The sequence below is a fragment of the Ostrinia furnacalis genome, unplaced genomic scaffold, assembly GCF_004193835.3.
Source record: "Ostrinia furnacalis isolate ACB-3 unplaced genomic scaffold, ASM419383v2 OfSCF3832, whole genome shotgun sequence".
Classification (NCBI taxonomy): domain Eukaryota; kingdom Metazoa; phylum Arthropoda; class Insecta; order Lepidoptera; family Crambidae; genus Ostrinia; species Ostrinia furnacalis.
The window spans coordinates 428,090-452,746 of NW_021134071.1; the positions used below are offsets into that span (position 1 = coordinate 428,090).

Genomic DNA, 24,657 nt, shown 5'->3' on the forward strand with positions numbered 1-24,657 from the left:
GCTTTCACCATCGCCTAATTATCACTCCATCAGGTGAGATGCAGGTCAAAAGACAATGCCGGAAATTGGCGTCTTTTATTTTTCGCGCGGCCATCGACCAAACTTTGTTTTTTGATTACAAAATAGTGCAATAAACCAAACTTATTATGACATGTATACCTCTAAACTCAGTCTGAACTGAGTTACAAGCATTAGAAGTTTTATGATTTTCATACTAGATTTGCTTTTTGCGAGCAAAGTTTTGTACCTAAGAAATTGCAACAAAATAGTGAGATTGTATGTGTAAACAAACAATACCATACATTAACCCTACAGTGGTCGCGTGGATTACACCCGTAATCCACTCGTGCAAATTGTCGAATATTTTGAAATCGGTCAACGCGATCGTTTTGATACTTCGTGTACTTTAAGTTGCATAGTCGAAGATCACATTTAATGACATGTGAGCGCCAGGTCGCTTGTGGATGTGTCGCAGGAGCCCCGTAAATGCCGATGGTCTACCCGTGTAATCCGCGCGACCAATTACGTAAGTATTTTTTAAGTTACCTTTTTTACTTAATGTGTTTGTTTTTGCATTATTAGAGTAAATTAATGCTTTATAATAAATAATTACGGCTTAGGTATGTATTTACATTTGTGTTTTCAATAAAATCATTGTATTTCAGATAAAAATCATGAACAATAGACAAAAAGCACAAATTGCAGAATGGCTAGAAGTAATTGACAATGAAAGCGTATCTTCTGGCGAGTCTTCGGTTTCTGATGAAGAAGTGCACATTCTTCCACAAGAGAACAAGTCTCTCAGACCAATGATTATCCATCTAATTCAGAACCATCACAGCGGAGTTTTTTAGGTCGCTACTTTTACTGCGGAAGAAAGCGAAATCAAAGTACTGGAAATGCTTGTAATTCGTGCAACAAATTTATTTGTCCTTATCATTCCATGATGGCCTGTATCTCCTGTTCAAAATAAATAAGTGCAATTAGTAGGATAATTTCTAAACTGCCAAAGTTGACATTTTCTTGATGAAAAATGATGATTTTTATGTTTTGGTTAATTTATAAAAACTGAGAAGAACTGCTCGTTTCTTTGTTTGATTATTTCATTAACTAATACATAACAATAAATATAAAAAATAAAGAAACATGTTTTTATAAAGATATGTCTTCTTTTTTTACTCCATAAAATGGCTTACGCATGTAATCCGCGCGACCATTAACGTAATATTTTAGAGCGCGACCACCGTAGGGTTAAAGGCTCCAGACATCAGTATGGAGCAGAATCAGCGCAATAAAAAAATACCTCAATATTTTGTTGCAATTTCTTACAAAACTTGCGCACAAAAAGCAAATCTAGTATGAAAATCATCAAACTTCTAATGCTCGTAACTCAGTTCAGACTGAGTTTAGAGTACATGCCATAGTAAGTTTGGTTTATTACTATATTTTGTAATCAAAAAACAAAGTTTTGTCGATGGCCGCGCGAAAAAAAAAAAGACGCCACTTTCCATACAAAATCTGGCATTGCCATTTATGTCAACAACGCGGGATAAAGTTTATTTACTGTATCTATTTTTACTGTGTCGTGACAGAGATTTCTTTAGGAAAAAAAGGTTTAAGTGATACTCCAGTAATTACTTGTGGCTGTGGAGATATAAATATGAACTGAGAAATGGTTTTAGTTGCTTAATAAAGCAGCTTGTAACTTAGTATTTTTAAGGATGGAAGCGCTTTATGGATGTTAAATGAAGTAGACATTTTGTAAGTGAAGTTTTCCTGCTTCCTGACTTTTTTTTTCAAACCTAAAGACGCCCACAGCTGGACAAAAAAGCAACGATAGCCGAATTCAATTAGCCAACTCGTAATTCAATAGGAACGCGGGTTCGATTCCCGCCGCCACCCGACTATTGTGGTGAGTGAGCTTACTCGTAATAAAAGCATATTATTTAGCTTATACCACCAGGGATTAACTGGGTGTTGTATTTACAAATTTATTGCTAAAGCCTGGTCCGTGAGCACGTAGAATTTAGTCCAATGACCCCAAGCTACCCATCCTTGTCGCTCGCGTGTAATTATATTATTGCTGTCGCGACTGTGCGACGGGCGCCCGCAGTGAGTGTGCGAGCGCGAAAGCAACATAATTACGCGCGAGCAATAAGGATGGGTAGCTTGGGGTCATTGAACAAAATTCTACGTGCTCACGGACCAGGCTTTACAATAATATCTATACTTTTAATAAATCTGTAGAGAGGNCCTTTTTTGAAGTCGGTTGAAAATAGCTCTAAATTGATTTCACCCATAAAATAATTGAGAGTTGTTACAAACCCTTTCCCAGTTATTATTTCCTTAAACCAATAAACAACTCCTTCAAACAAGTTATCCCATAATCGTTATCTCGTTTAATTAGCTTTCTGGACAATTTCAGATAAAAATCCAATAATCCAGATGGATGAATCGAAACAAAGGCGACAAGCTCTTTGATCGTGTATATTAGGGTCTCACTCCAATACAAGCGAAAAGAAGGTACACTCAACATCAAATAAATCGCACCTTCTGCGACGCGAACTTTAAAGATTTTCTTCTGACACAATCATGGTGCCCCAACCATATTGGTGTTATTTGAAAGCCCAATAAATAAACTTAAAGAAAAACACATTATTATTTTTTATAAACATTTAACAGATACCATAAATGTGCCTTGAAATAAGGCTTCACTTGGGGCTCACCTATGGGACCAAGTAGACCATATTTTGTGGTTATAAAACCAAAAATAATGATCTTACGTGTCCTTTTTAACAGATGGATAGCAATTAATCCCAATTTAACAGTTTTATAGCCATAAAAGTTGGCTCAAGCGTAACTACCTATTTTTTGAGGAAGTGACTCTGGATCCTTCTAAAGACACATTTTTTAGGTAAAATCCTTTCCTTTAATGAAATGAAGTTTAGAACTAGGCTTTCAAATGGTACCAATGTTGGTGGGAAGTAGGGATGCATACGTTTGATAAGTGCTTGTCGCGGGAGGTACGATTTATTTGATGCCGAGTGTATATTATCAACAATAAATTCACTCAATACACAGACGATCTGGTGCTCATGGGAAATACCTGGATACGCTCAGAGCAGGAACCGTCGTCGTCGTCAGAAGTCCGTGAAAAAGAAAAGATAGGAAGGCTTTTGTCCAGCTGTGGACGTCCTTTGGCTGAATGAACGATGAAGTCTCTTTCAGAGCACGTAAACACGTCTCAATATGTCTTGCCATGCCAACACTTCAAGTCAACACAACATCATAAGAATGAAGTGGAACGTACGATTCTTTTACATTCAACAAATACTTTGATTAAAGCGATTTTTTACAAATAACGTAATTCTAATTGTAACTTTCTAAAAAATACACAAAATAAAATTGAATTGGCTTATCTCGTACTGTGTCACATCCCTAGCAGGTTGATAGTAACAGTTAATTCTCTGAAAGCATTCTTACAAATAGAGCTTACTTACAAATCCGGCAAAATGAACTATTCTTCTCAACACCACAGTATAAAACGGTTCAGAAATACAGCTCTGCAATAGATGCACTTTGAAAAAAGTAAAGTAACAAAAAGAAATATACTCAACATCAAATAAATCGCACCTTCCGCGACGCGAACTTTAAAGATTTTCTTCTGACACAATCATGGTGCCCCAAAAATATTGGTGTAATTTGAAAGCCCAATAAATATCCATAAAAAAAATTACATTTAATTTCTTAATAAATGATTAACATATACCATAAATGTGACTTGAAAAAAGACTTCACTTTGGGCTCACCTCTGGGATCAATTAGACCAATTTTTATGGTTATAAAACCAAATAATGATCTTACGTGTCCTCTTTAACAGATGGATAGCGATTAATCCCAATTTAACAGTTTTATAACCATGAAATTTGGCTCAAGCGTAACTACCTATTTTTTGAAGAAGTTACTCTGGATCCTTCTAAAAACACATTTATGGGTTAAAAACCTTTCCTTTAATGAAATGAAGCTTAGAACTAGGCTTTCAAATGGAACCAATGTTGGTGGGAAGTGGGGAGCATACTATTGAGAAGTGCTTGTTGCGGGAGGTGCGATTTATTTGATGCCGAGTGTATATTTAAACGTAACCGCCTCTGTGGTCTATTGGTAAAACCAGCTGCTTTAGACCCAGGTCCCGGGTTCGATTCCTAGTGGGGGTAGAATTTGGCGGTAACGGTAAAACTTGTTCTCAGCCAGACTGGCTAGCTACCATCACCTAAGTTTAAGCATCTAATGCTCGTTTTCACCATCAGTCCCTAATTTTTAAGTGACCCCTATGGTAACACATAACAGGAATTTTGTTTTCAAAGGGGTCACTTAAAAATTAGGGATTGATGGCGAAAACGGGCATAAGTCTGTTGCCATAACAACAATGTAAACAACATGAATGTGTTCCAGCAGTTAGAATTAAGTTACTCAGTTCCTCTGTGGTTAGGATTTCCGGGTAAAGGTCGCTTCCACCCTCGCCTAATCATCACTCCATCAGGTGAGATGCAGGCCAAAGGACATCATCCATTTTGGTCCAAAATCAAAAGTGCCGGCCAAAAAATAAAAGTGCTGTATTCGATAGAATACGTCCGCCTTAGCATTTATTACTATGGCACCAAAGCTGTAGCACCACTGTGCATCGTAGTATTTGAGTTCTAAAAATATATGAAACGACTGACTTTGATCTCAAATACTACGACGCACAGTGGTACTACAGCTTTGGTCTCATAGTAACAAATGCTAAGGCGGACGTATTCTGTCAGAATACAGCACTTTTTTTTTATTGGCCGACATTTTTGATTTTGAACAAAAAATGTATGAATAGTCGATGACTTTTAGATCTCAAATACTCGACGCACAGTGGAGCTACGACTTTGGTGCCATAGTAACAAATGCTAAGGCAGACGTATTCTGTCAGAATACAGCACTTTTTTTGTTGGCCGGCACTTTTGATTTTGGACCAAAAATATGTGAAACGTGGATGATGTCCTTTATGTCAACAACGCGGGATAAAGTTTATTTACTGTATCTATTTTTACTGTGGCGTGACAGAGATTTCTTAAGGAAAAAATGGTTTAAGTGATACTCCAGTAATTACTTGTGGCTCTGGAGATAAAAATATGAACTGAGAAATGGTTTTAGTTGCTTAATAAAGCAGCTTGTAACTTAGTATTTTTAAGGATGGATGCGCTTTATGGATGTTAAATGAAGTAGACATTTTGTAAGTGAAGTTTTCCTGCTTCCTGACTTTCAACCTAAAGACGCCCACAGCTGCACAAAAAAGCAACGATAGCCGAATTCAATTAGCCAACTCGTGGTTCAATAGGAACGCGGGTTCGATTCCCGCCGCCACCCGACTATTGTGGTGAGTGAGCTTACTCGTAATAAAATCATATTATTTAGCTTATACCACCAGGGATTAACGGGGTTTTGTATCAACAAATTTATTGCTGAAATAATATTAGCAATAAATATGTAAATACAAAATTAATTACATACAAAATATCCTTTGATAAAAAATAAAAAGAATCCTTTTATGACAGAAACAACAAAAGATTATAATAGAAAAAGCTATGGAATATTCTACACAGTAATTCAAGAAAATGAAGACATTATTCACGCCTCGTAATTATTGTGACATAATGACAGATAATTACATGAATTGGCGACACCTTGAACATAATTCTACATTCGGATTGTGTAATAATTACGCCATTATGTTTTAGTGATTTATTAGGGATGTAATCACTTTTGATGTCTATGTTATCGATAAAGAGTATCGTAGCACCTTATAAAAATAGCGGTATTTGGAAATAACTCTGGTTATTTCGTCGAAATAGCTGAACGAAATGAACCGAGATTTCAAAACAAAAATACTTGAAAACTTGCGACATAATAATAATTATGTTTTTTCTCAAGCTTGCATTTTTGTATAATTTAAGTTCAAAATTAAAATGTTAATTCTCAACATTAATAAAAAAATATTAAACATGACTTCATTTTCATTCAATTTACCATCTTATAACTATTGGTACAAAAAATATCTAGAATATTTTTTGTAAGGAAATCAAATCAGTAGATGAAAAGACAACATCGATTTTCATCCAAGTTTCACCGACGAATTTTATTTACGCCCAAAATTATTCGTAATTTCGCCTCACTATTCATTTGATCGGCATAATAATTTCCAAGTCACTAACATAAAACACCGCCGGCACATTTCAGAACTCTATTGTTATAAATTTCCCTTCAAAATGTTGAACGTCCTCAAGAGACTTGAAAACCCTAAGAGACCCTTACTTGGGCCCAACGTTAAGGCACTAAAATTTTGGGGATTACTCCTCCCAGAGAATATCTACATGAAGTATTTCTACCTGCTCATGCATGTGCTCGTAACAATCTTTACGGCTACCGAATACGTCGACATCTGGTTCATCAAATACGATCTCAACCTTATCCTAAACAACTTAAAGATCACAATGCTGGCAACCATGAGCGTTTTAAAAATCACCACCTTTTTGTATTGGCAGCAGCACTGGAAAGACATCATTGAATACGTCACTAGAGCAGATGTGGCTCAGCGAACAACCGATGACGTCGAAAAGAATGTCCTTATCACCAAATCTACCAGATACTGCCGCAAAATTACGTTGTTCTATTGGTCTTTGATGTACACTACGGTGGTGATTGTGATCTTTCAGCCGATCTTCAAGTATTTCTTGGCGAGAAATTACAGAGAAAACGTGAAGAATGGCACGGATAGTTATTTACAGGTAGGTTTTGTAATAAATTGGTTACTCTTATGAACTACTAGCTGACCCGGCGAACTTTGTTCCGCCTTAATGGCAATAAATAACGGGATAAAAAGTATCCTATGTCCTTCTCCTGGCTCTAAACTACCTCCCTGACAATTTTCAGCTAAATCAGTTCAGCCGTTCTTGAGTTATAAGTGGAGTAACTAACACGACTTTCTTTTATATAATAGATTGAAAAAGGGGCTGACAAAGGTGACTGGGTTTTTTTCGCCACTTCTTCTCAGTACCAGCTCATAATGGTGTACCGAAGTGGTGGTAGAGCAAACTATATCCACCCTGCTCTACAAAGCCCTGTAAAGGGTCTAAGTACTGAATAAATGATTTCATTTGATGTAATCTTTGATGATTAAGTTCTTATGAGCATTTTGTTTGATCGTTTGGTTTCTGCTGAGTAAAATGGGACCACTCCCACTGTTCCCATGAATGTCGTAAGTTAACTAGTCAGGGACTAAATATGCGTATATCAGTCCACCTTAACTTGTCTGACCAGTAGCGACCAGTGTGGGAAGTTCAGGCTGAATCCACCACTTGTCTTTGATGAAATAAAGAAGACCGTGTTCCTTCAGACTTTCCACGCAATGATGACCACCTCATTCTGACACACCAGTGCTGATAGACCCTTTAAAAAAATGGCCATAATTTTTTCCCATTGCAGGTGGTCAGTTCATGGGTGCCATGGGACAAAAGCACGATCCCAGGATATTTGACCGCGTCAGCTTTCCAGTCCTACGCAGCAATATATGGTGGAGGCTGGATCACATCTTTTGATAGCAACGCCATGGTCATCATGGTGTTTTTCAAAGCTGAATTAGAGCTGTTGAAGATTGATTGCTCTAACATGTTTGGGACTGAAACGAAGCCGGTTTCTGATGAAGTGGCATTGAAGAGGCTCAAGGATTGCCATAGGAGACATGTAGAGTTGCTCAAGTATGTCTTCATTATACTTATTTTATAATTTGTTTACTGGTTTTGTACGTGTAGATATGACTTATATTACCAACTACTAAAGGCCGATGGGGCAGCAAGGTTCTGGAATGAAGGCCGCGTACCGGAAAATGCAGCGTGAGACGTCCACCTACAAGGTGGATCGACGACATCGTAAAGGTAGCAGGGAAGCGCTGGACGCAGGCCGCTACCAATCGATCAACGTGGAATGCATTAGGAGGGGCCTATGTTCAGCAGTGGACGTCATATGGCTAAAAAGATGATGATACCGACTAGATTCTGCCCGCGACTTTGTACGAGTGAAAATAGTTTTGAATAATATTTCCCGTGTGCAAAATTTATCTTTACTGCTCCGACCCCATTGAATGAAAGGTGACGTTAAACAATACCCTAACGCCTTCCTCTATAAACGGGTTTTAAAACACAAAATATATTTTTTTTAAATCGGTCTAGTAGTTTTTGACATTAGCGTACCTATTCAAGCAAAAATACAAACTCGTCCGCTTTATAATATTAGTAAGTATAGGTATGAAACTTATAGTCTGCGCAATTTAATCTCAATTTCCACGAATTTCAAACAATTTTGAGCATTAACACTTAGCTAACCACCGTTTTATGGTCTAAACGGTTTTTGTAGCCAAGTTTGAGCCATGTTAACCAACTTGTGGCGTGTCTCGGTGTAACTTCAAGAAGTTGGCTCAAGTAAGTTTCCACGCTGTATAGTAGTTTACAGTTTAACCATAATAGACAAAGAGCCAACAGTCTTCAATTCTGTAGCAAAGCTCTTGTTAATAAAATACTAATCTTATACGTAGATGTACTTTGGCAATAATTCAGTTGCACAAAGGTTTTCGAGAAATTCATTTTCGAGAAAACCAAGACTAGAAAATGTTGTGTTTTAAACTTCATAGTAATTTTATTATTGACGGGTTTGCTATCATGTAGTACCTACCTTATTTTCAAGTTTCCGATATTTTGACACTGTTGCAAATTAGAAAATGTATGTTTTCCTTTTCGGAAAAAGACCTGTGTTGCCATCCTATTAAACGTGGTTTCAAAAAAAAATTGAATTAAAATTCTAACAGTCAGAAAATGTTTTAATGTTCATTGTTTATTAAAATTTAAAAAGCAAAAAATTTGAGCTAGCCACAAATATTGCTTAGCTTAAAAAAACAGTTTAGACAAATATGTTATTTGATATTTAATCAAAGGTACGGCTAAAACAGTATTGAAAAAAAAAAACAAAAAACGGTATGTAGCTGAAACGAAATTATCAGATGATTGCAAAACATCTGTACAATGAAAAGAAAAAGGATATTTCAAAGTGGTTTACAACTTTCTTTAACAAACTCTCGCTTGTTGACAATATAAAATTTTTTTATGAAAAATCCTAACCGAATACGCTAGGGTACGTCTACACTGGTGGATCTGGAATTATACGAGAAAATTTAAAATAAGGTTAAATTCCATAGTTATTTCTGTTTATATTTGCGATGCAAATATTAATTAATATTGCTTTGAAGTAAGTATTATTAAGTAATCATAAGTTTTTATTAAACCTTATATCGAAAAGGTGTTAATTTTTAATCTTATTCATTTATCTTATAAAAAAAATCTTATTCAGGTCTTTTGCTTGCATACCTGCAAGACACCTATAAAAATTTCGTTGCAAATGGGCAGTGACTCAACTTTGTATTGCTATCGTTTTCTCTACGAAGACGCTCCCCACCAATTTTTGGTTGAGGGAAGCGTGAGGTGCAGGGAGTTTGATCCGAGCAATCCGAGCGTCATTATTGTAATGTGCGTGTGCACTCATGGAAGCGTGTACCAATAACACTCAAACACTAGCGAAAGAATGGCGGGGCGCGTCTTCATGGATGAAACGATCTATACTACAAGCTAAATATTAAATATGCTTGTGTTATAAATACTACTATTTTTAGTCAGGAACTGCTCTATTGCCTCATATGCACCACACGTTAAAAATAAAAAGATTCGCCAGTGTAGACGCATTCCAATCCAAAGTTTCCCTCGGATGAAGTGAAAATATCTATATAAGAAGTAATTTCTAACATCCCATCTTAATCTGTGCAGGGAAAGTCGTAAACAAAGTTAGGGTAGGGTTGTCACTAGTCAGATATGGGGAAAAAGACAATAAGTATTCCCTTTTCCGTCCTCCTTTATTCGGGAGTAAATAACCCGGATAAACACACACATTCACAGCGTTAAATTATTACTTAATCATTCAGTTTTTCCTTTAATGTTTTTGAAGTCTGGGCAATCGTTGTCGTTTGTTTTTGATTAAGACGTGGAGAGTATCTAACACCCGTATTCACAAACGATGCTTGCTTAAGTGAACCTCCAAATTAAACGTACAGCGTTGAATAGAGCTCTGTGATTGGTTCGTTTATCACCCTGTGCGTCCACGCGCACTGTGAGACCTCATAGTAATGTTTGTGAATGCGTGCGTAAAAAACATAAATTGGTTAAATTGTCAATAAACTGTAGCATGCCTGGTTCGTATTATTGTCTACTTTTCACGATCATAAACGGATCTCTTCACTGGTCAGACGGATCAAACTAAGAACTGTCTATAGAGCAGAGGACGTGCTACTCTACGTTTATCTGATTTACACTCGGAAACCGGCTAAACTCCATAAGTTTTGAAACCAATTTACCTCTTTAATTTTAGTATGCTTAAAAGAACGTGTTCCAACAACTCGAAATGAGCATGCATAATTATTAGCAATGATTCGACACACATATTGCCCAAGACTGGCATGTTTTCATGCTAGTAACGTGTAAGTACTAGGTGAACCGACGATCTGGTAAAGGCCGCGGGAAGTGCCTGGATGCTGGCGGCGCAGGACGAGTCTTTATGGAAAACCTTGGGGGAGGCCTTAGTCCAGCAGTGAACGTCTTTCCGCTGAAACGAATGAAGTATCATTACTCTAACCCAGTGTTTTTCAACCTGTGGGTCGCGACCCCCTTGGAGGTCGCGAAGCCTCTATAAGAGGGTCGCGAGAGGTCGTAAAAACTACCTCAGTAAAAAAACAGTAAAGTTTTAAAGCAAGATTTATCTGAAATCTAATTATGCAAATGCATAAATGTTGTACAGATTGAAGAATTCGGTCCCTACAACATCTTCGTAAAAGGCATAAAAAAAGCGAACGGTCGGGGGGTCGCAAAAATGTTTTTCTTGCTAGGAGGATCGCGTCATGAAAAAGGTTGAAAAACACTGCTCTAACCAACTGAATTCTAGTCAGTATTCAAAAATCTCATTCAAAATTTCCAGACTCTTCTGCCAACCCTATTGCGTCGAATTTATCGCACAAACCTAAGTGTTCAAGTTAGATTGACTTTCGGCTGTTAATTCTGAATTTCTCGAGCACATGTAACACAATTCCGTACAATAAGGTACAATAAGGTACGATAAGGTACAATAAGCTACGATAACATCTGATACCACCTCAAACCGTTATGTTATTAAGGTACGGTTAGTTTTAATTGTTTCGTAGCTGCGAGTTCTTATCGAGTTATTTTGGGTTCTGTCTGTTGGGTTTGGGTTTATTTTGGGTTTGGCTTCTGGGATAATAACTATTCACGAAAACTGAAGATAGCTGAGACTGTTTCTTGGGGTTTTGAGCTAAATACGTCACTGCAAGTGCAATGACATGAGGACACATCCTGGGATTGTAAGAATTATTATCAGTTTTAGTATTATTACCACGATACAGGTCAAAAAAGACTATTGACGTAGACACGAAGACAGATCCCGGGATTGTAAGAATTATAATTTAATATTACCTACCACGATACAGGTAAAAAATGACTAGGTATTGGCGTATTAGTTAATTAGACTGTCTTGGGATCCTTTCATCATCATAGGACGTCCACTGCTGAACATAGGCCTCCCCCAATGACTTCCACATCGCTGGCATGGGACCCTTTAATGTTCGACAATGATTTTAAAAGGTCTGACTATCCTGACTACACCAGATTGTTAGACAGATCTGAGGGAGATCTTTGTCCAGCTGTGGGATACAAAAGCAGTTTATTAAATTGTTTTTATTGTTCCAGATATTCCCGCTTGTTCGATGCTTGTCTATCGCCAATAATGTTGTTATACATGTTCGTTTGCTCTGTAATGCTGTGTGTCACTGCTTATCAAATTACTGTAAGTACCCAGTAAATTTGAAAAAAAACAACTGAAATTATTTGTGCGAACACCTTGGACTGACGATCTGGTGAAGGTCGCGGGAGGTGCCTGGATGCGGGCGGCACTGGACCGGTCTTTGTGGAAGTCCTTGGGGGAGGCCTTTGTCCAGCAGTGGACGTCTATCAGCCGAAACGATTTTTTTTTCATTTTTTTTTCGGCCGGACTATGCTGATAGCCGTGAGCAGCTTTTTCAGCTTCACCGGACAACAGGTGAGCGCAGATGGCTCTCAACCTCAAAGCCGAAACGATGACTCGTTTTAAAGCGACGCAAGCGACACTATGTGACATATCAAAATACTGGCTTTCCGCCCGCGGCTTCGCCCGCGTGGAATTTTGTCTGTCACAGAAAAACAATATCGCGCGCGTATTTGCTCACCATTTAGACCTACCCTGGACTACGACAAACATTCTAAAACCAAAATGAGCTAAATCGGCCCAGCCGTTCTCGAGTTTTAATCAGACTAACGAACAGCAATTCATTTTTATTTATATAGATAGATAGATGATCACACTTCTCCCTTTCGCCCAGCTTTCATCAGTGGAAATGCNAGTTATAATCAGACTAACGAACATCAATTCATTTTTATTTATATAGATAGATAGATGATCACACTTCTCCCTTTCGCCCAGCTTTCTTCAGTGGAAATGCAGCCTAAGCATAGACGCAGACCACCGACTTTTAGTTGGCCCATAGTTGGATCGAGCTGTTAATTAGTTTCAGTATGAAGGTGTAAAGTATGAAAGGGCGCACATCACACCGATTTGCTATTGGCCGATTCTTCATACAAATTTGAATTGGGTCCAACTATCAACTTTAACATCAACTACTTTGCTTTTTTCTGTTTTTTAATGAAAACGAATGCTACTTTTGAACTAGTATTAATTTTGTTTCAGTCGGAGACGAGCGCTATGCAGCAGTTCTTGACTACTGAGTACCTTGTGTTCGGTATAGCGCAGCTGTTTATCTATTGCTGGCACAGCAACGACGTTTATTATGCAGTATGTGTACACTTAACATCATCAAATCATTTAGTCTCCATTTCAGGAGGATTATTAATGCGAACAGCTAGGGACTGGAATTTGCTGCCTGCTGCTGTCTTTCCTGAACACTATAATCCGGGCCTTTTCAAGGCGAGAGTGAATAGGCACTTACAGGGCCACCATCCTAGACTGCATCTCACTTGCTCAAATACCTGCCTTGTCTTGCATAAAAAGTTTTGTAATTTACCAGAAGTAAAGGGGAGGAATTGACCTACACTTCTAAATAAGTTAGAGAGGTCTAATGTTCGCATATTTTCTCCTTTACGACATCCAAGAACGATAAAATAGTCGATATGACAGTGACTTTGTAAAAAAGTATGAAAAATATCTCTATTTCGTTCATAAGATTTTGATAATAGAAGGACAATTGCCATAACATAGAAACTTAAACTCCGTACACGCATTAACGAATTAGGTAGACATAAAACTACACTTGTAACACTACCTTCACTTTTAATAACAGGGCAATATCCCCAAACTACGGGGAAACGAATTTGATATCGAGAAGGTAAGTGTCATACTCCTATTCCAGGAAAAGGTTACAGCTATTGTAACATATGGGCTCTTCTTGGAATCTGGTAAGCGGCCTCATTATAAAACCCAGTAAGTGCGTTTTATCAAAAATTAAATATTAGATCGATCTAATGACAGTAAAATTGGCTTTCACTAGCTAACATTTTATTGACAATCATGGTGCAACTCCTAGCTATACATACAGGAGTTGCAGTGGTGGATTCGTATGGAATTTCGTAATATAGAAAGTAAAAAAAAAACACAATTAACTCACAACTATAAAAACTAAAATAGTGTTATGATTGATTTAGATTTTTCAAAATCTTCATAGTATAATATTCATTATTTGGCACATAGAAAAAACAAGTTGATACTTACTGGATTTTGCAATGCGGCATGGCTAAAATTTAATTCACAATATCGCGTGCAATGTTAAATGGGATGTCAATTTGACACGAAAAATAATATTATTTATTGACATAGCACAGGGAATATGGTAAGTCAAGACTCTGCGTCTGTGACGCTTAGTTAGAAAGACTACCTTAAGCGGAAATCTTAAGCTAAGTAATTTTATCTATTTTCATTATCTGACATTGCCTTGACTTTCAGAGTCTCCAACTCAGCCAGGGTCCATACGAGAGCCTCTGGTGGTGCAGAGATGTCTCCCATCGCAAGAACCTGTACATCCTCACAGCTCAGTTCAGCCAAGTCGTGGTCTTCTCAGCAGGACCGTTCACCAAGCTTACTGTGGCTACTTTCCTGAGCGTAAGATAATGAGTACAATTCGTTCATTTTAGCCAAACGACGTCCACTGCTGGACAAAAGCCTCCCCCAAGGATTTCCACAACGTCTGTGTCTGCGCTGCCCGCATCCAGGTGCTTCTCGCGACCTTCACTAGATCGTCAGTCCGCCTAGTGGGAGGCCTGCTTACACTCAGTACTTTATCGATTGGTAAAAGTTTGTTTGAATCTCAAGTTTAAAATTGCTTTATTTGGATTGGAAAGAAAAGATATTTTTTTATTTTACAGATCATAAAAGGAGCCTACAGCTACTACACTCTTCTAAGTAAATCACAGACTAAATAAAAAAAATATCTGTGTTATAATCCAAAATAAAGTACCATCACCTGTCGACATAAATGTTTATATGGCACCAATTTCTAGTGCTTTAAGAAAGTTGATCATGATTTCAGTCATTAACGCCTTTTCAACTCTAGATTATAAATGCTCTAAATTATCACTATAACGGGATTTGATTGCACACAAACACTACACTTTTAAAAAGGTAAAAAGGTTTTTACCTTCCCGGACGTTTCGACTCGGTTGCACGAGTCATGGTCGCGGGCTGACTGAAGGGATGCGGCGTCGTCTGCTCCGGCGCGATGAATTTTCTTCACCCACCCGCATTTGCACAATATTTTCGTCCGTGGTAGTGTTTGTTATAGTAAGAATTTATAAAAAATGAAAGTTTAAAATATTAAATAAATTCTCTAGTCAACGTGTACTTTCTTTGTTTCATTTGTCCACTTTAAACATATTTATTGACAAGCAAGGGTTTGCCAAAATGGCTTCTAGCCAAGGCCAACCGAGATAAATTATTATTTATACCCTGTATAAACTCCTTTGGATGAAACCATGTGTAACTTCTTGGTAAGATACGAGTGAGTTCAACTAGTAAATATAGCAAGCTGAAATTACAGTGTACTAGCAATGTTTGTTTATTGTAGAATCGACGAAAGATGGAGTAAAAAAGTTCAAGAATGGAGACCAAGTTTTTTTTTATGTGAAACGGCTAACGAGCAGACGGATCACCTGATGGTAAGTGATTACCGTCATAGACACCCGCAGAGTGATTACCGTCGCCCATAGACACCCGCAGACCCAGGGCAGTCTTACAAGACTGATTGATGGATCTATACCAAGAACATAAACAGGGGTAGCTGATTGAAATGTTCTTGGGCTTCCGTTAAAACTCGCGCGTTCCGCCTGGAGGCAACTTAATTGAATAATATGCGCTTTGATTAAAGGAAACGTAGAAGCTGTCAATCCTATTAAGCTTTATCCTCCATGGCAGCTCCTAGACTTGACACTAAGGTTATGACGATTCATAGAAGAAAAAACTACTGCTTATTTTACATTTATTTACAATGTTTTGTTTCTTTTAATATGATCCCATCAAAAACAATACTTGTCAAAAAAACCAAGTCTCGCAACTCAGTTGTTCTACGGTAAAAAGTTGTGAGATCCATGTAATACCAAGTCCAGGCCAGGAAATCTTTAACGTTTTACATAAATTATTGACTTGGCCATCGCACTAAATAATTTAATTTACACGTGTTTTCATGCGATGGCCAAGTCAATATATTTATGTAAAACGTTAAAGATTTCCTGGCCTGGACTTGGTATTACATGGATCTCACAACTTTTTACCGTAGAACAACTGAGTTGCGAGACTTGGTTTTTTTGACAAGTATTGTTTTTGATGGGATCTCATTAAAAGAAACAAAACATTGTAAATAAATGTAAAATAAGCAGTAGTTTTTTCTTCTATGAATCGTCATAACCTTAGTGTCAAGTCTAGGAGCTGCCATGGAGGATAAAGCTTAATAGGATTGACAGCTTCTACGTTTCCTTTAATCAAAGCGCATATTATTCAATTAAGTTGCCTCCAGGCGGAACGCGCGAGTTTTAACGGAAGCCCAAGAACATTTCAATCAGCTACCCCTGTTTATGTTCTTGGTATAGATCCATCAATCAGTCTTGTAAGACTGCCCTGGGTCTGCGGGTGTCTATGGGCGACGGTAATCACTCTGCGGGTGTCTATGACGGTAATCACTTACCATCAGGTGATCCGTCTGCTCGTTAGCCGTTTCACATAAAAAAAAACTTGGTCTCCATTNCGTGTCTTTACAATGCCTGCATAGCTAATGAAAATTCAGCCTTCTAGTTTTATCCACAACGAAGTTACAGGCGGTCGAAAATGGCCTGAATTGCTTCGAGAAAAGGATGGTACGGCCGTGCCGCTTTTTTGCTCGACTTGGTGGGGGCACTGCCGTGCCCCCAGATATGCAACCGTATTTATCCATTGCGCATGAGATGACCAACGTTCACCCACTTATTGTCGTAAGTTTTAGTTGAAGATATAAGTAAATATCACTAGATGAACCTCTTTGAAGTTCGAACTTTTTACGTTGCACGGTGGAGCGTGGGACGTGGTCTAGGTGGACCGACGATCTCATAAAGATAGCAGGAAGGCGCTGGATGCAGCAGGGAGTGATAATTATGTCTTCTCTTCTACATAGTCCATAATAGTGCCGAAGATTTTTCCTATTCTTCGTTTCATGTGATCTCTGAAATCTATTATTGTGTCACTCAAATCTACACTTGATTTTATGAAGGGTATTTGTTTGGTTGAATGTTCTAATCCCAAGAACTGCTGGTCCGATTTGAAAAAAAAATTTGCAATGCATAGTCCTTTCTTTTTATCGAGGCTATAATATTATGGCTATAGGATAGGCTATGGCCGTCATACAACTATGACCAATAGGAGCAGAGTATACGTGATTTTTTTTTCAAATTCTTCTTCTTCTCAGCCAAATGACGTCCACTGCTGGACAAAGGCCTCCCCCAAGGTTTTCCACAATGAACGGTCCTACGCTGCCCGCATCCGGGCTCTTCCCGCGACCTTTACCAGATCGTCGGTCCACCTAGTAGGAGGCCTGCCCACGCTACGTCTTCCAGCCCGTGGTCGCCACTCGAGAACTTTCCTGCCCCAACGGCCATCGTCTCTACCGCCCCGCCCACTGCCACTTGATTTTAGCAATTCTGCGAGCTATGTCGGTTACTTTGGTTCTCCTGCGGATCTCCTCATTTCTGATTCGATCACGCAGGGAAACTCCGAGCATAGCCCGCTCCATCGCCCTTTGGGTGACCTTGAGCCTTCTTATGAGGCCCATAGCTTTTCAAATTAATATGGGAAAAATAATTTGTACGAATTCGGGGGCAAAGCATATTAATTTTATTAATAGATGTTCTAAATCCAAACCAAAATGGACCGTGTCAACCGCTGGAATATTGTGGTTGGACTGTCGATTCGAGAGATCGTCTGGCCAGTCCCAAACCGCTGGACTATTGTGGTGAACCGACTTCTAATACAGGCATACCTATTCATAGTTGACGGACGAATAGTCTGAAGTGAATAGTCGCCAAATTGACATTATATCCTAGAGGCTATCCAGGAACCAGCAAGCAATGCTTATTTACCATGGAAATTATTATTATATACTATGGGCACTAGACAACGGATATGAACATACTTAAATACTTTTTGTTTTTGTAAATACATAGTTGTATAGTTTATAATTCTTGAGTAACTTTCTGCGAAAACCATTTTTAAGTAACCAATGGCATTAAATAAACTGTATTAGCTACATTTGCTAGACAATATTCAGAATGAAAGTTGTGTCAACGCGCCTAACGCGTGTCAAAGAAGTAAAATCATGAATACTTTTCATCGGTCTCATCAAATGATATGAGTATTTGATTGTTATTTCTACTCCTTTTGCTCGCTCTAAATCGATGGAATGCGCTATTGATACTTATCAAAAATATCTCAGATTACCACAATCTGTAACAAATGGAATGTTTGGTTCTTCACCACATCTTGATTGACTTTATATAGATATCTCATTATAGTTATTTTCTTGTTGTTCTAATAACAATAAAAGGCTCTTCCATCAATTCAGTATACATCTGTAACGCAAGACGGAGTAATCCCATCTTTATACTAAACGTATCAGGTCCATTCAAAGGAATCGGAACAATGTTTGTACATTGTATTATTCAAGACTACCATATTCTAGGATGCAATGCATAGCAACGCAGATACACAAAGAACGAACGTACAATGATAAGCCATACAAGTTTCATTCGAGTTTTGTTTGAGAAATTGATACATTTATCACAAACATTTTACTTGTAGATTCAATTGCACTGATTTACCTCTGTAAAATAACGTTTGATTCTTTTTTTATACAGAACATTTTTTTTATCCACAACGCGGAAGCTCTTGGCCTGTATCTCACCTGATGGTAAGTGGCGATCAGGCCAAAGGTGGAAGCGAGCCTCACCCGGAATCCTCAACCACGGAGGAACTGGCTATCTTACCTCTAACTGCCGGAACACAATAATGCTGTTAACATTGTTGTTATGGCGACATGGCAGGTATTTGACAACTGATATTGAGTGAGATGCAGTCTAGAATGGTACCATTATCTGCCATGTAAGTGCTTATTCACTTTCGCCTTGAAAAGGCCCGGAAACTTAACACTGAAATATACATATTTTTGTTGCTTCATAAGACAACTATTAGATACGACTTAAAATACCTGTGTTTTGTAGCTTATTAGGCTAACTGAAATGCCTTTTTTATACCTTAACGTATTAGTTGGTTTTTCTAACCACATAATTTAGTCATCCATGATTTTAGGTAAAATGTCGCTTTGTAAGATGATCAGCAGTGGGAGACAGCGTATGTGACTGCACCAGACAGTCTGCCAATAGAGAGAGATGGCGGGAGTTTGTGCGGAGAGTTGTATCCGCCTCTACAACCGATGTGAACAACGCCTCAACGTGACCACGACCGCTCTGCCAAGAGCGTAACGATAACGAATAAGAAGAAGAAGAAGATGTTTTATAGTCGCCTCTTACCACTTTCAAACACATAAAAGTCGACTCATATGTCAGTAGGTACTTATAATTACATTTTGTTTCAATGTTTTAAAAATACGTAATTGTTAACAGCTTGTTATTATACCCGTTGCACGATAACCCATTAGCACGAGCTGTGCTTAGTTTAAAACTAGATGACGCGGTGTAAAATGTACATACAGGGTGTCCCATGGAAAAGTGAAAATAAATCAGCTTTGCCTAAGTATTTGGCTATAATTGCTGCGTTTGGAGTTTATTGGTCCTTTTTTCTTACTAATATTAATTGTACATGATCGCTTCGTTTATCTGTAAAGAAATTTTTATAAATAATGACTAGATTTCGAGTTTAGAGCACATTATTTTAAAAAAATCCGTACTCAATTTTTTTTTCATATTTTTTAGGGATTTTTAGGGATTAGTACTTAGAGCTTCCTCCCCTAGCAGTTTGATTGACCCCTGTATACACAAAAAATCTGGTTATTGTATTTGCAGATATTTCGGTATAATACCCACCAAAATACACATAATCGACTGTCATTAACACAGTAAACATCTAATTCGTATTTTGTTAGCATTTCGTATTCGGATCTTAGCCTTACAACTTCGTATAACACCTGTCCCGAAAAGGTATCCCGGCATACACAAATTATGTTAATTTCGCCAAAACTTTCGTATTTTGTTTGGTATAATATCGGTAGGCTCAGAAGGTTCGGTTATTTTGAAACACAGTGGAAAAATGAGTCATCTTCAGAAAACCATAGACTGGCCCCATAGAGATATAGAGAGATGCCAACTTATGCGCTGAGTTTAAAACTCAGTGTCGCATTAGAAATTGACATAAATAAAGTAATCAAAATATGTGCTCAACTGCTCATATCTATTGCGGTATCAGCGTGGTTAAGTACTCCGAAAAACGTTATCAGAAGTTTCGAATGCTGCTGTCTCTCTCACGCAAAGCGAGGTGCCAGCATGAGTCACGGTGACAAAAGACCCGAAACTTCGTAAACAGCGTTTCGGAGTAGCCCTGCAGTACTCAACGTTCGAATAATCTTTAGTACTACGCAAGCAATGTAAACTGTTTACATTATGAAGTCTGCAGCAATATGTTCTGTTTTTGGGCATATTGCTGCGACACCGGCCACGCCACCTTGGCACATCTCCCTTTAGTTTCTGTGATCTGTGATTGGCCCCAAGGTTTCAAGAGCTGTATATTAAGGCTTAAAGGACTTAAATTAGGTTGAGGATAATAAATTACTTCAGAAGTGTTTTTGTAGATAATATCTCGTTATCTGATAAAGACGAGAAGTAAACACACCAACCCTTCTCCCATTAGGGTATACGATTATGGAAAATAATTTGCGTGACCTTGTAAGAAAATCTAAAATCAAGACAGTAAGGTTTAAATTCCAGTGGCGAATTTGCGATGGAGAATTTTAAGTACACTTTGATTAGTTGCCGAATCATAACGAAATGTAAGGAATTCCTTGTTCTTTGTTTATATCGTACATCACAGCTCATAAATTTATAATACTATGAATCTTTTGTAATTGTAATAGGGGTGATTTTGAATTGTGATATGCATAGGTTATACTGTCTATCTATTTAAAAGTTATTAAAAGATATGAAAAATTCTTTGACTAAAATGATGATGATGAAACTAAAACAAGACAAAAATCAAAGTAAAATGTTTTTTTTTATCCACAACGAGGAAGCTCTTGGCCTGTATTTCACCTGATGGTAAGTGATGATCAGGCCGAAGGCGGAAGCGAGCTTCACCCGGAATCCTCAACCACGGAGGAACTGGCTATCTTACCTCTAACTGCCGGAACACAACAATGCTGTCAACATTGTTGTTATGGCGACAGACTTAGGTAAGATGGTGGTAGCTAGCCAGGCGGACTTAGAACAAGCCGTACCACCAACCAAACCGAACAGAAAAACCTGCCCCCACTGGGAATCGAACCCGGGACCTCTGCGTCTGAAGCAGGTGGTCTTACCACTAGACCACAGAGGCGGTTTTATTTACTAAAGTATAATATACAGACGAAAATATTTTTTTTGGTACATTGTCACTAGAAAATAGAAAATGGTGACGAAAGATCAGGGTCAAAAGAAAAAATATGCCGTTAACTTTCAGTAAATCTTTTGCTGCAACATCTTTTAGGTTACGGCCTATAAACCTGGAGCCTAACCTACCATGACTCATTGTTTTGTTCATATTTGAGAAAAGAACTTAANAATCTAATTGTCGATTCGAGACGTTCTATCGTTGATAGCCTATCGGTTCTCGTCCTTACCGAGTAGTGCATGTGATACTCATTCCCGACCTGCGGCAGCAATCCCGCTGCCACCCTTCCTGAACTTCATACCCCCTCGCCACGTAGGTCCGACGCCCTTTCCCAGTGGTATCATACTCATCAGAGGACTTTGGTCTCTGGCTCGAGCTATTGAACCGCGTCCTACCCCCCTAGTTATAAGTATCCAAACTAACACTCGCTAAACCTCGCACAGGGCGCCGCCCAGCGTTGCCAGTTTTTTTTTTCGCCAAGTCGGGACTTTCGTACTTTTTGAGTGAAAATAGCGTGATTCTTCCGTCAAAAGCGGGACATAGTAAAAAAACGTATATAATCAAAGGATTTCAAATATTATTTTTTTATTTGACTTAAAATTACGTTTACGTGACACTATACAGCAAAATTAGCCATAGAAAATGTATTTTAACAAAAAAATAATATTTTAAATCAGATTTACTATATCGTTTAATTCGTCTTTAGAATAAAAAAAGAAAAAAATAACAAAAATCGAAATTAAAAAAGTTTTATTCTTTAAAATAGTAAGTTTTAATCTTTATATGGCGTTTCAAACAATAATCAGTGCCCCGATTACGCTAATTTTAACGTCTCCAATACAACGTTACGTTAAAAATTACCGTAATCGCGGCTCTGGTGAAGTGAGTGTCTCTCTCCGAAAAGCGGGACCGAGCCTGTCCCGCGCGGGACATTTAAATTTGATTAAAAAATCGGGACGTCCCGCCAAAATCGGGACGTCTGGCAACGCTGGCGCCGCCCCTCTCGCGGATACGTAAACTAGTCTCGGGACGCGAACCGGGCGCGTCGCTATTCCTCTCGTTGTAATAGATTAGTATATTGTGATATAACTTGTAAAGTACTTGTGAACTTGCTCATTATTAAACGATAGTAATTTAGAGTCAGTGAAACTAGAATAAGTAAACTATTGTGGAACCTGAATTACAAAGTGCCATTGTGTTATTAATTGTGCGTTTCCTTGGTCGAATATCCCTGTAGGCATCCTGGATAGGTACACATCCCTCATCGCAGAAAGCGAACTGGGACTTAGTACTAAACAGCGGGGTGTCAGACTGAGCTAGCTAAGACGCCCCGTTGCAACGTTATCAGAAGTTTCGAATGCTGCCATCTCTCTCACGCAAAGCGAGGTGCCAGCATGAGTCACGGTGACAAAAGACCCGAAACTTCGTAAACGCTGTTTACGAAGTACTCGACGTTCGAATAATCTTTAGTACTACGCAAGCAATGTAAACTGTTTACATTATGAAGTCTGCAGCAATATGTTCTGTTTTTGGGCATATTGCTGCGACACCGGCCACGCCCCCTTGGTACATCTCCCTTTGGTTTCTGTGATTGACCCCATAAGGTATCAAGAGCTGTATTTAGGCTTAAAATGTCACAATTATAAAGAACTTTTAAGGGCTCCTGAATAACTTTGTCACACACTTTGAATGGTTGCAAATTTGGGTGTGAGTAATATTTCTCGCAAGTAACCGAACATCGTAAAAAAATTGTAGATACATGCGCGTTTGCGATGTTAGATGTCAATATTGACTAGACTATTTGTAAAATTCCGTAAATTATAAGTAATAAAGACGGAAAAAACTTGAACCAATGCAAATTGAGGATAACAAATTACTTGCAGTAACTAGGCAGACAGACTGACTGAGTTTGTTGCGGCGCTTCTTCTCAACACTTGCCAAATGTTGGTCTCGAAGCGCTGGTAGGGTAAAAAGATTATGAGACATGTAGAGGCTCCTTAAGAGCAAAATATTTGACGATTTGTAAGCACTATTTAATAGTCTATACAAATTTTGACTTTGACTTTGACTTTGTAGATATCTAGTTATCTGATCAAGACGAGAAGTAAACACACCAACCCTTTTTCCATTAGGGTATACGATTATGGAAAATAATTCGCGTGACCTTGTCAGAAAATCTAAAATCAAGACGGTAAGGTTCAAATTCCAGTGGCGAATTTGCGATGGAGAATTTTAAGTACACTTTGATTAGTTGCCGAATCATAACGAAATGTAAGGAATTCCTTGTTCTTTGTTTATATCGTACATCACACACAGCTCATGTAATTGTAATAGGGGTGATTTTGAAACACACATCAATACTAATGTCTATACTCTATACTTTAATATTATAAATGCGAAAGTAACTCTGTCTGTCTGTCTGTCTGCCTTGCTTTCACGCCTAAACCACTGAACCGATTCTGATGAAATTTGGCATAAAGATAGTTTGGAAAGGACTTAGGATAATTTTTATCCCGGTTTTTTAAACAGGGATGCGCGCGATAAAGTTTTTCTGTGACAGACAAAATTCCAGGCGGGCGAAGCTGCGTGCGGGAAGCTAGTTAAAATATAAAATATGCTTTGATGTGCATAGGTAGGTATACTGTCTATCTATTTTAGTAATTAAAAGATAGATACTTTTCATTATCAGAAATTCTTTGACTAAAATGATGATGATGAAACTATAAAAAAAAAAACCGACTCCAAAAAACCTACACTAAAACGTAGAAAAATAATTACTAATTACCTACTTATTTATTAGGACGAATTATTAATATTTATGTAGGTATACCATGATTGATACTTCTGGAGTCGGTGCCAAGATTATGAAACATGTAAAGTTTGCCTGCACCGACTCCAAAAGTATCAATCATGGTATACCTACATAAATATTAATAATTCGTCCTAATAAATAATTAGGTAATTAGTAATTATTTTTCTACGTTTTAGTGTAGGTTTTTTGGAGTCGGTTTTNACTAAAATGATGATGATGAAACTAAAACAAGACAAAAATCAAAGTAAAATGTTTTTTTTTATCCACAACGAGGAAGCTCTTGGCCTGTATTTCACCTGATGGTAAGTGATGATCAGGCCGAAGGCGGAAGCGAGCTTCACCCGGAATCCTCAACCACGGAGGAACTGGCTATCTTACCTCTAACTGCCGGAACACAACAATGCTGTCAACATTGTTGTTATGGCGACAGACTTAGGTAAGATGGTGGTAGCTAGCCAGGCGGACTTAGAACAAGCCGTACCACCAACCAAACC

General features: G+C 38.1%; 1 protein-coding gene across 1 annotated transcript; it reads left to right on the forward strand.

Moving 5' to 3' along the window:
• The first annotated feature begins 6,236 nt into the window (after nt 1–6,236).
• Nucleotides 6,237–15,026, forward strand: Or-56 (olfactory receptor 56). Its single transcript, XM_028312187.1, has 6 exons — nt 6,237–6,815; nt 7,513–7,784; nt 11,883–11,979; nt 12,916–13,020; nt 14,185–14,340; nt 14,604–15,026. The coding sequence occupies exons 1-6, from the start codon at nt 6,297–6,299 to the stop codon at nt 14,658–14,660; spliced, it is 1,206 nt and encodes a 401-aa protein (XP_028167988.1). The 5' UTR covers nt 6,237–6,296; the 3' UTR covers nt 14,661–15,026.
• Nucleotides 15,027–24,657: the final 9,631 nt, after the last annotated feature.

Excerpts from the sequence above, each read along its gene's own strand:
- Or-56 (XM_028312187.1), top strand. The coding sequence starts at position 6,297 with ATGTTGAACGTCCTCAAGAGACTTGAAAACCCTAAGAGACCCTTACTT. Across the intron at positions 6,816-7,512 it reads GCACGGATAGTTATTTACAG|GTGGTCAGTTCATGGGTGCC; the intron begins GTAGGTTTTGTA and ends TTCCCATTGCAG. Across the intron at positions 11,980-12,915 it reads TCACTGCTTATCAAATTACT|TCGGAGACGAGCGCTATGCA; the intron begins GTAAGTACCCAG and ends ATTTTGTTTCAG.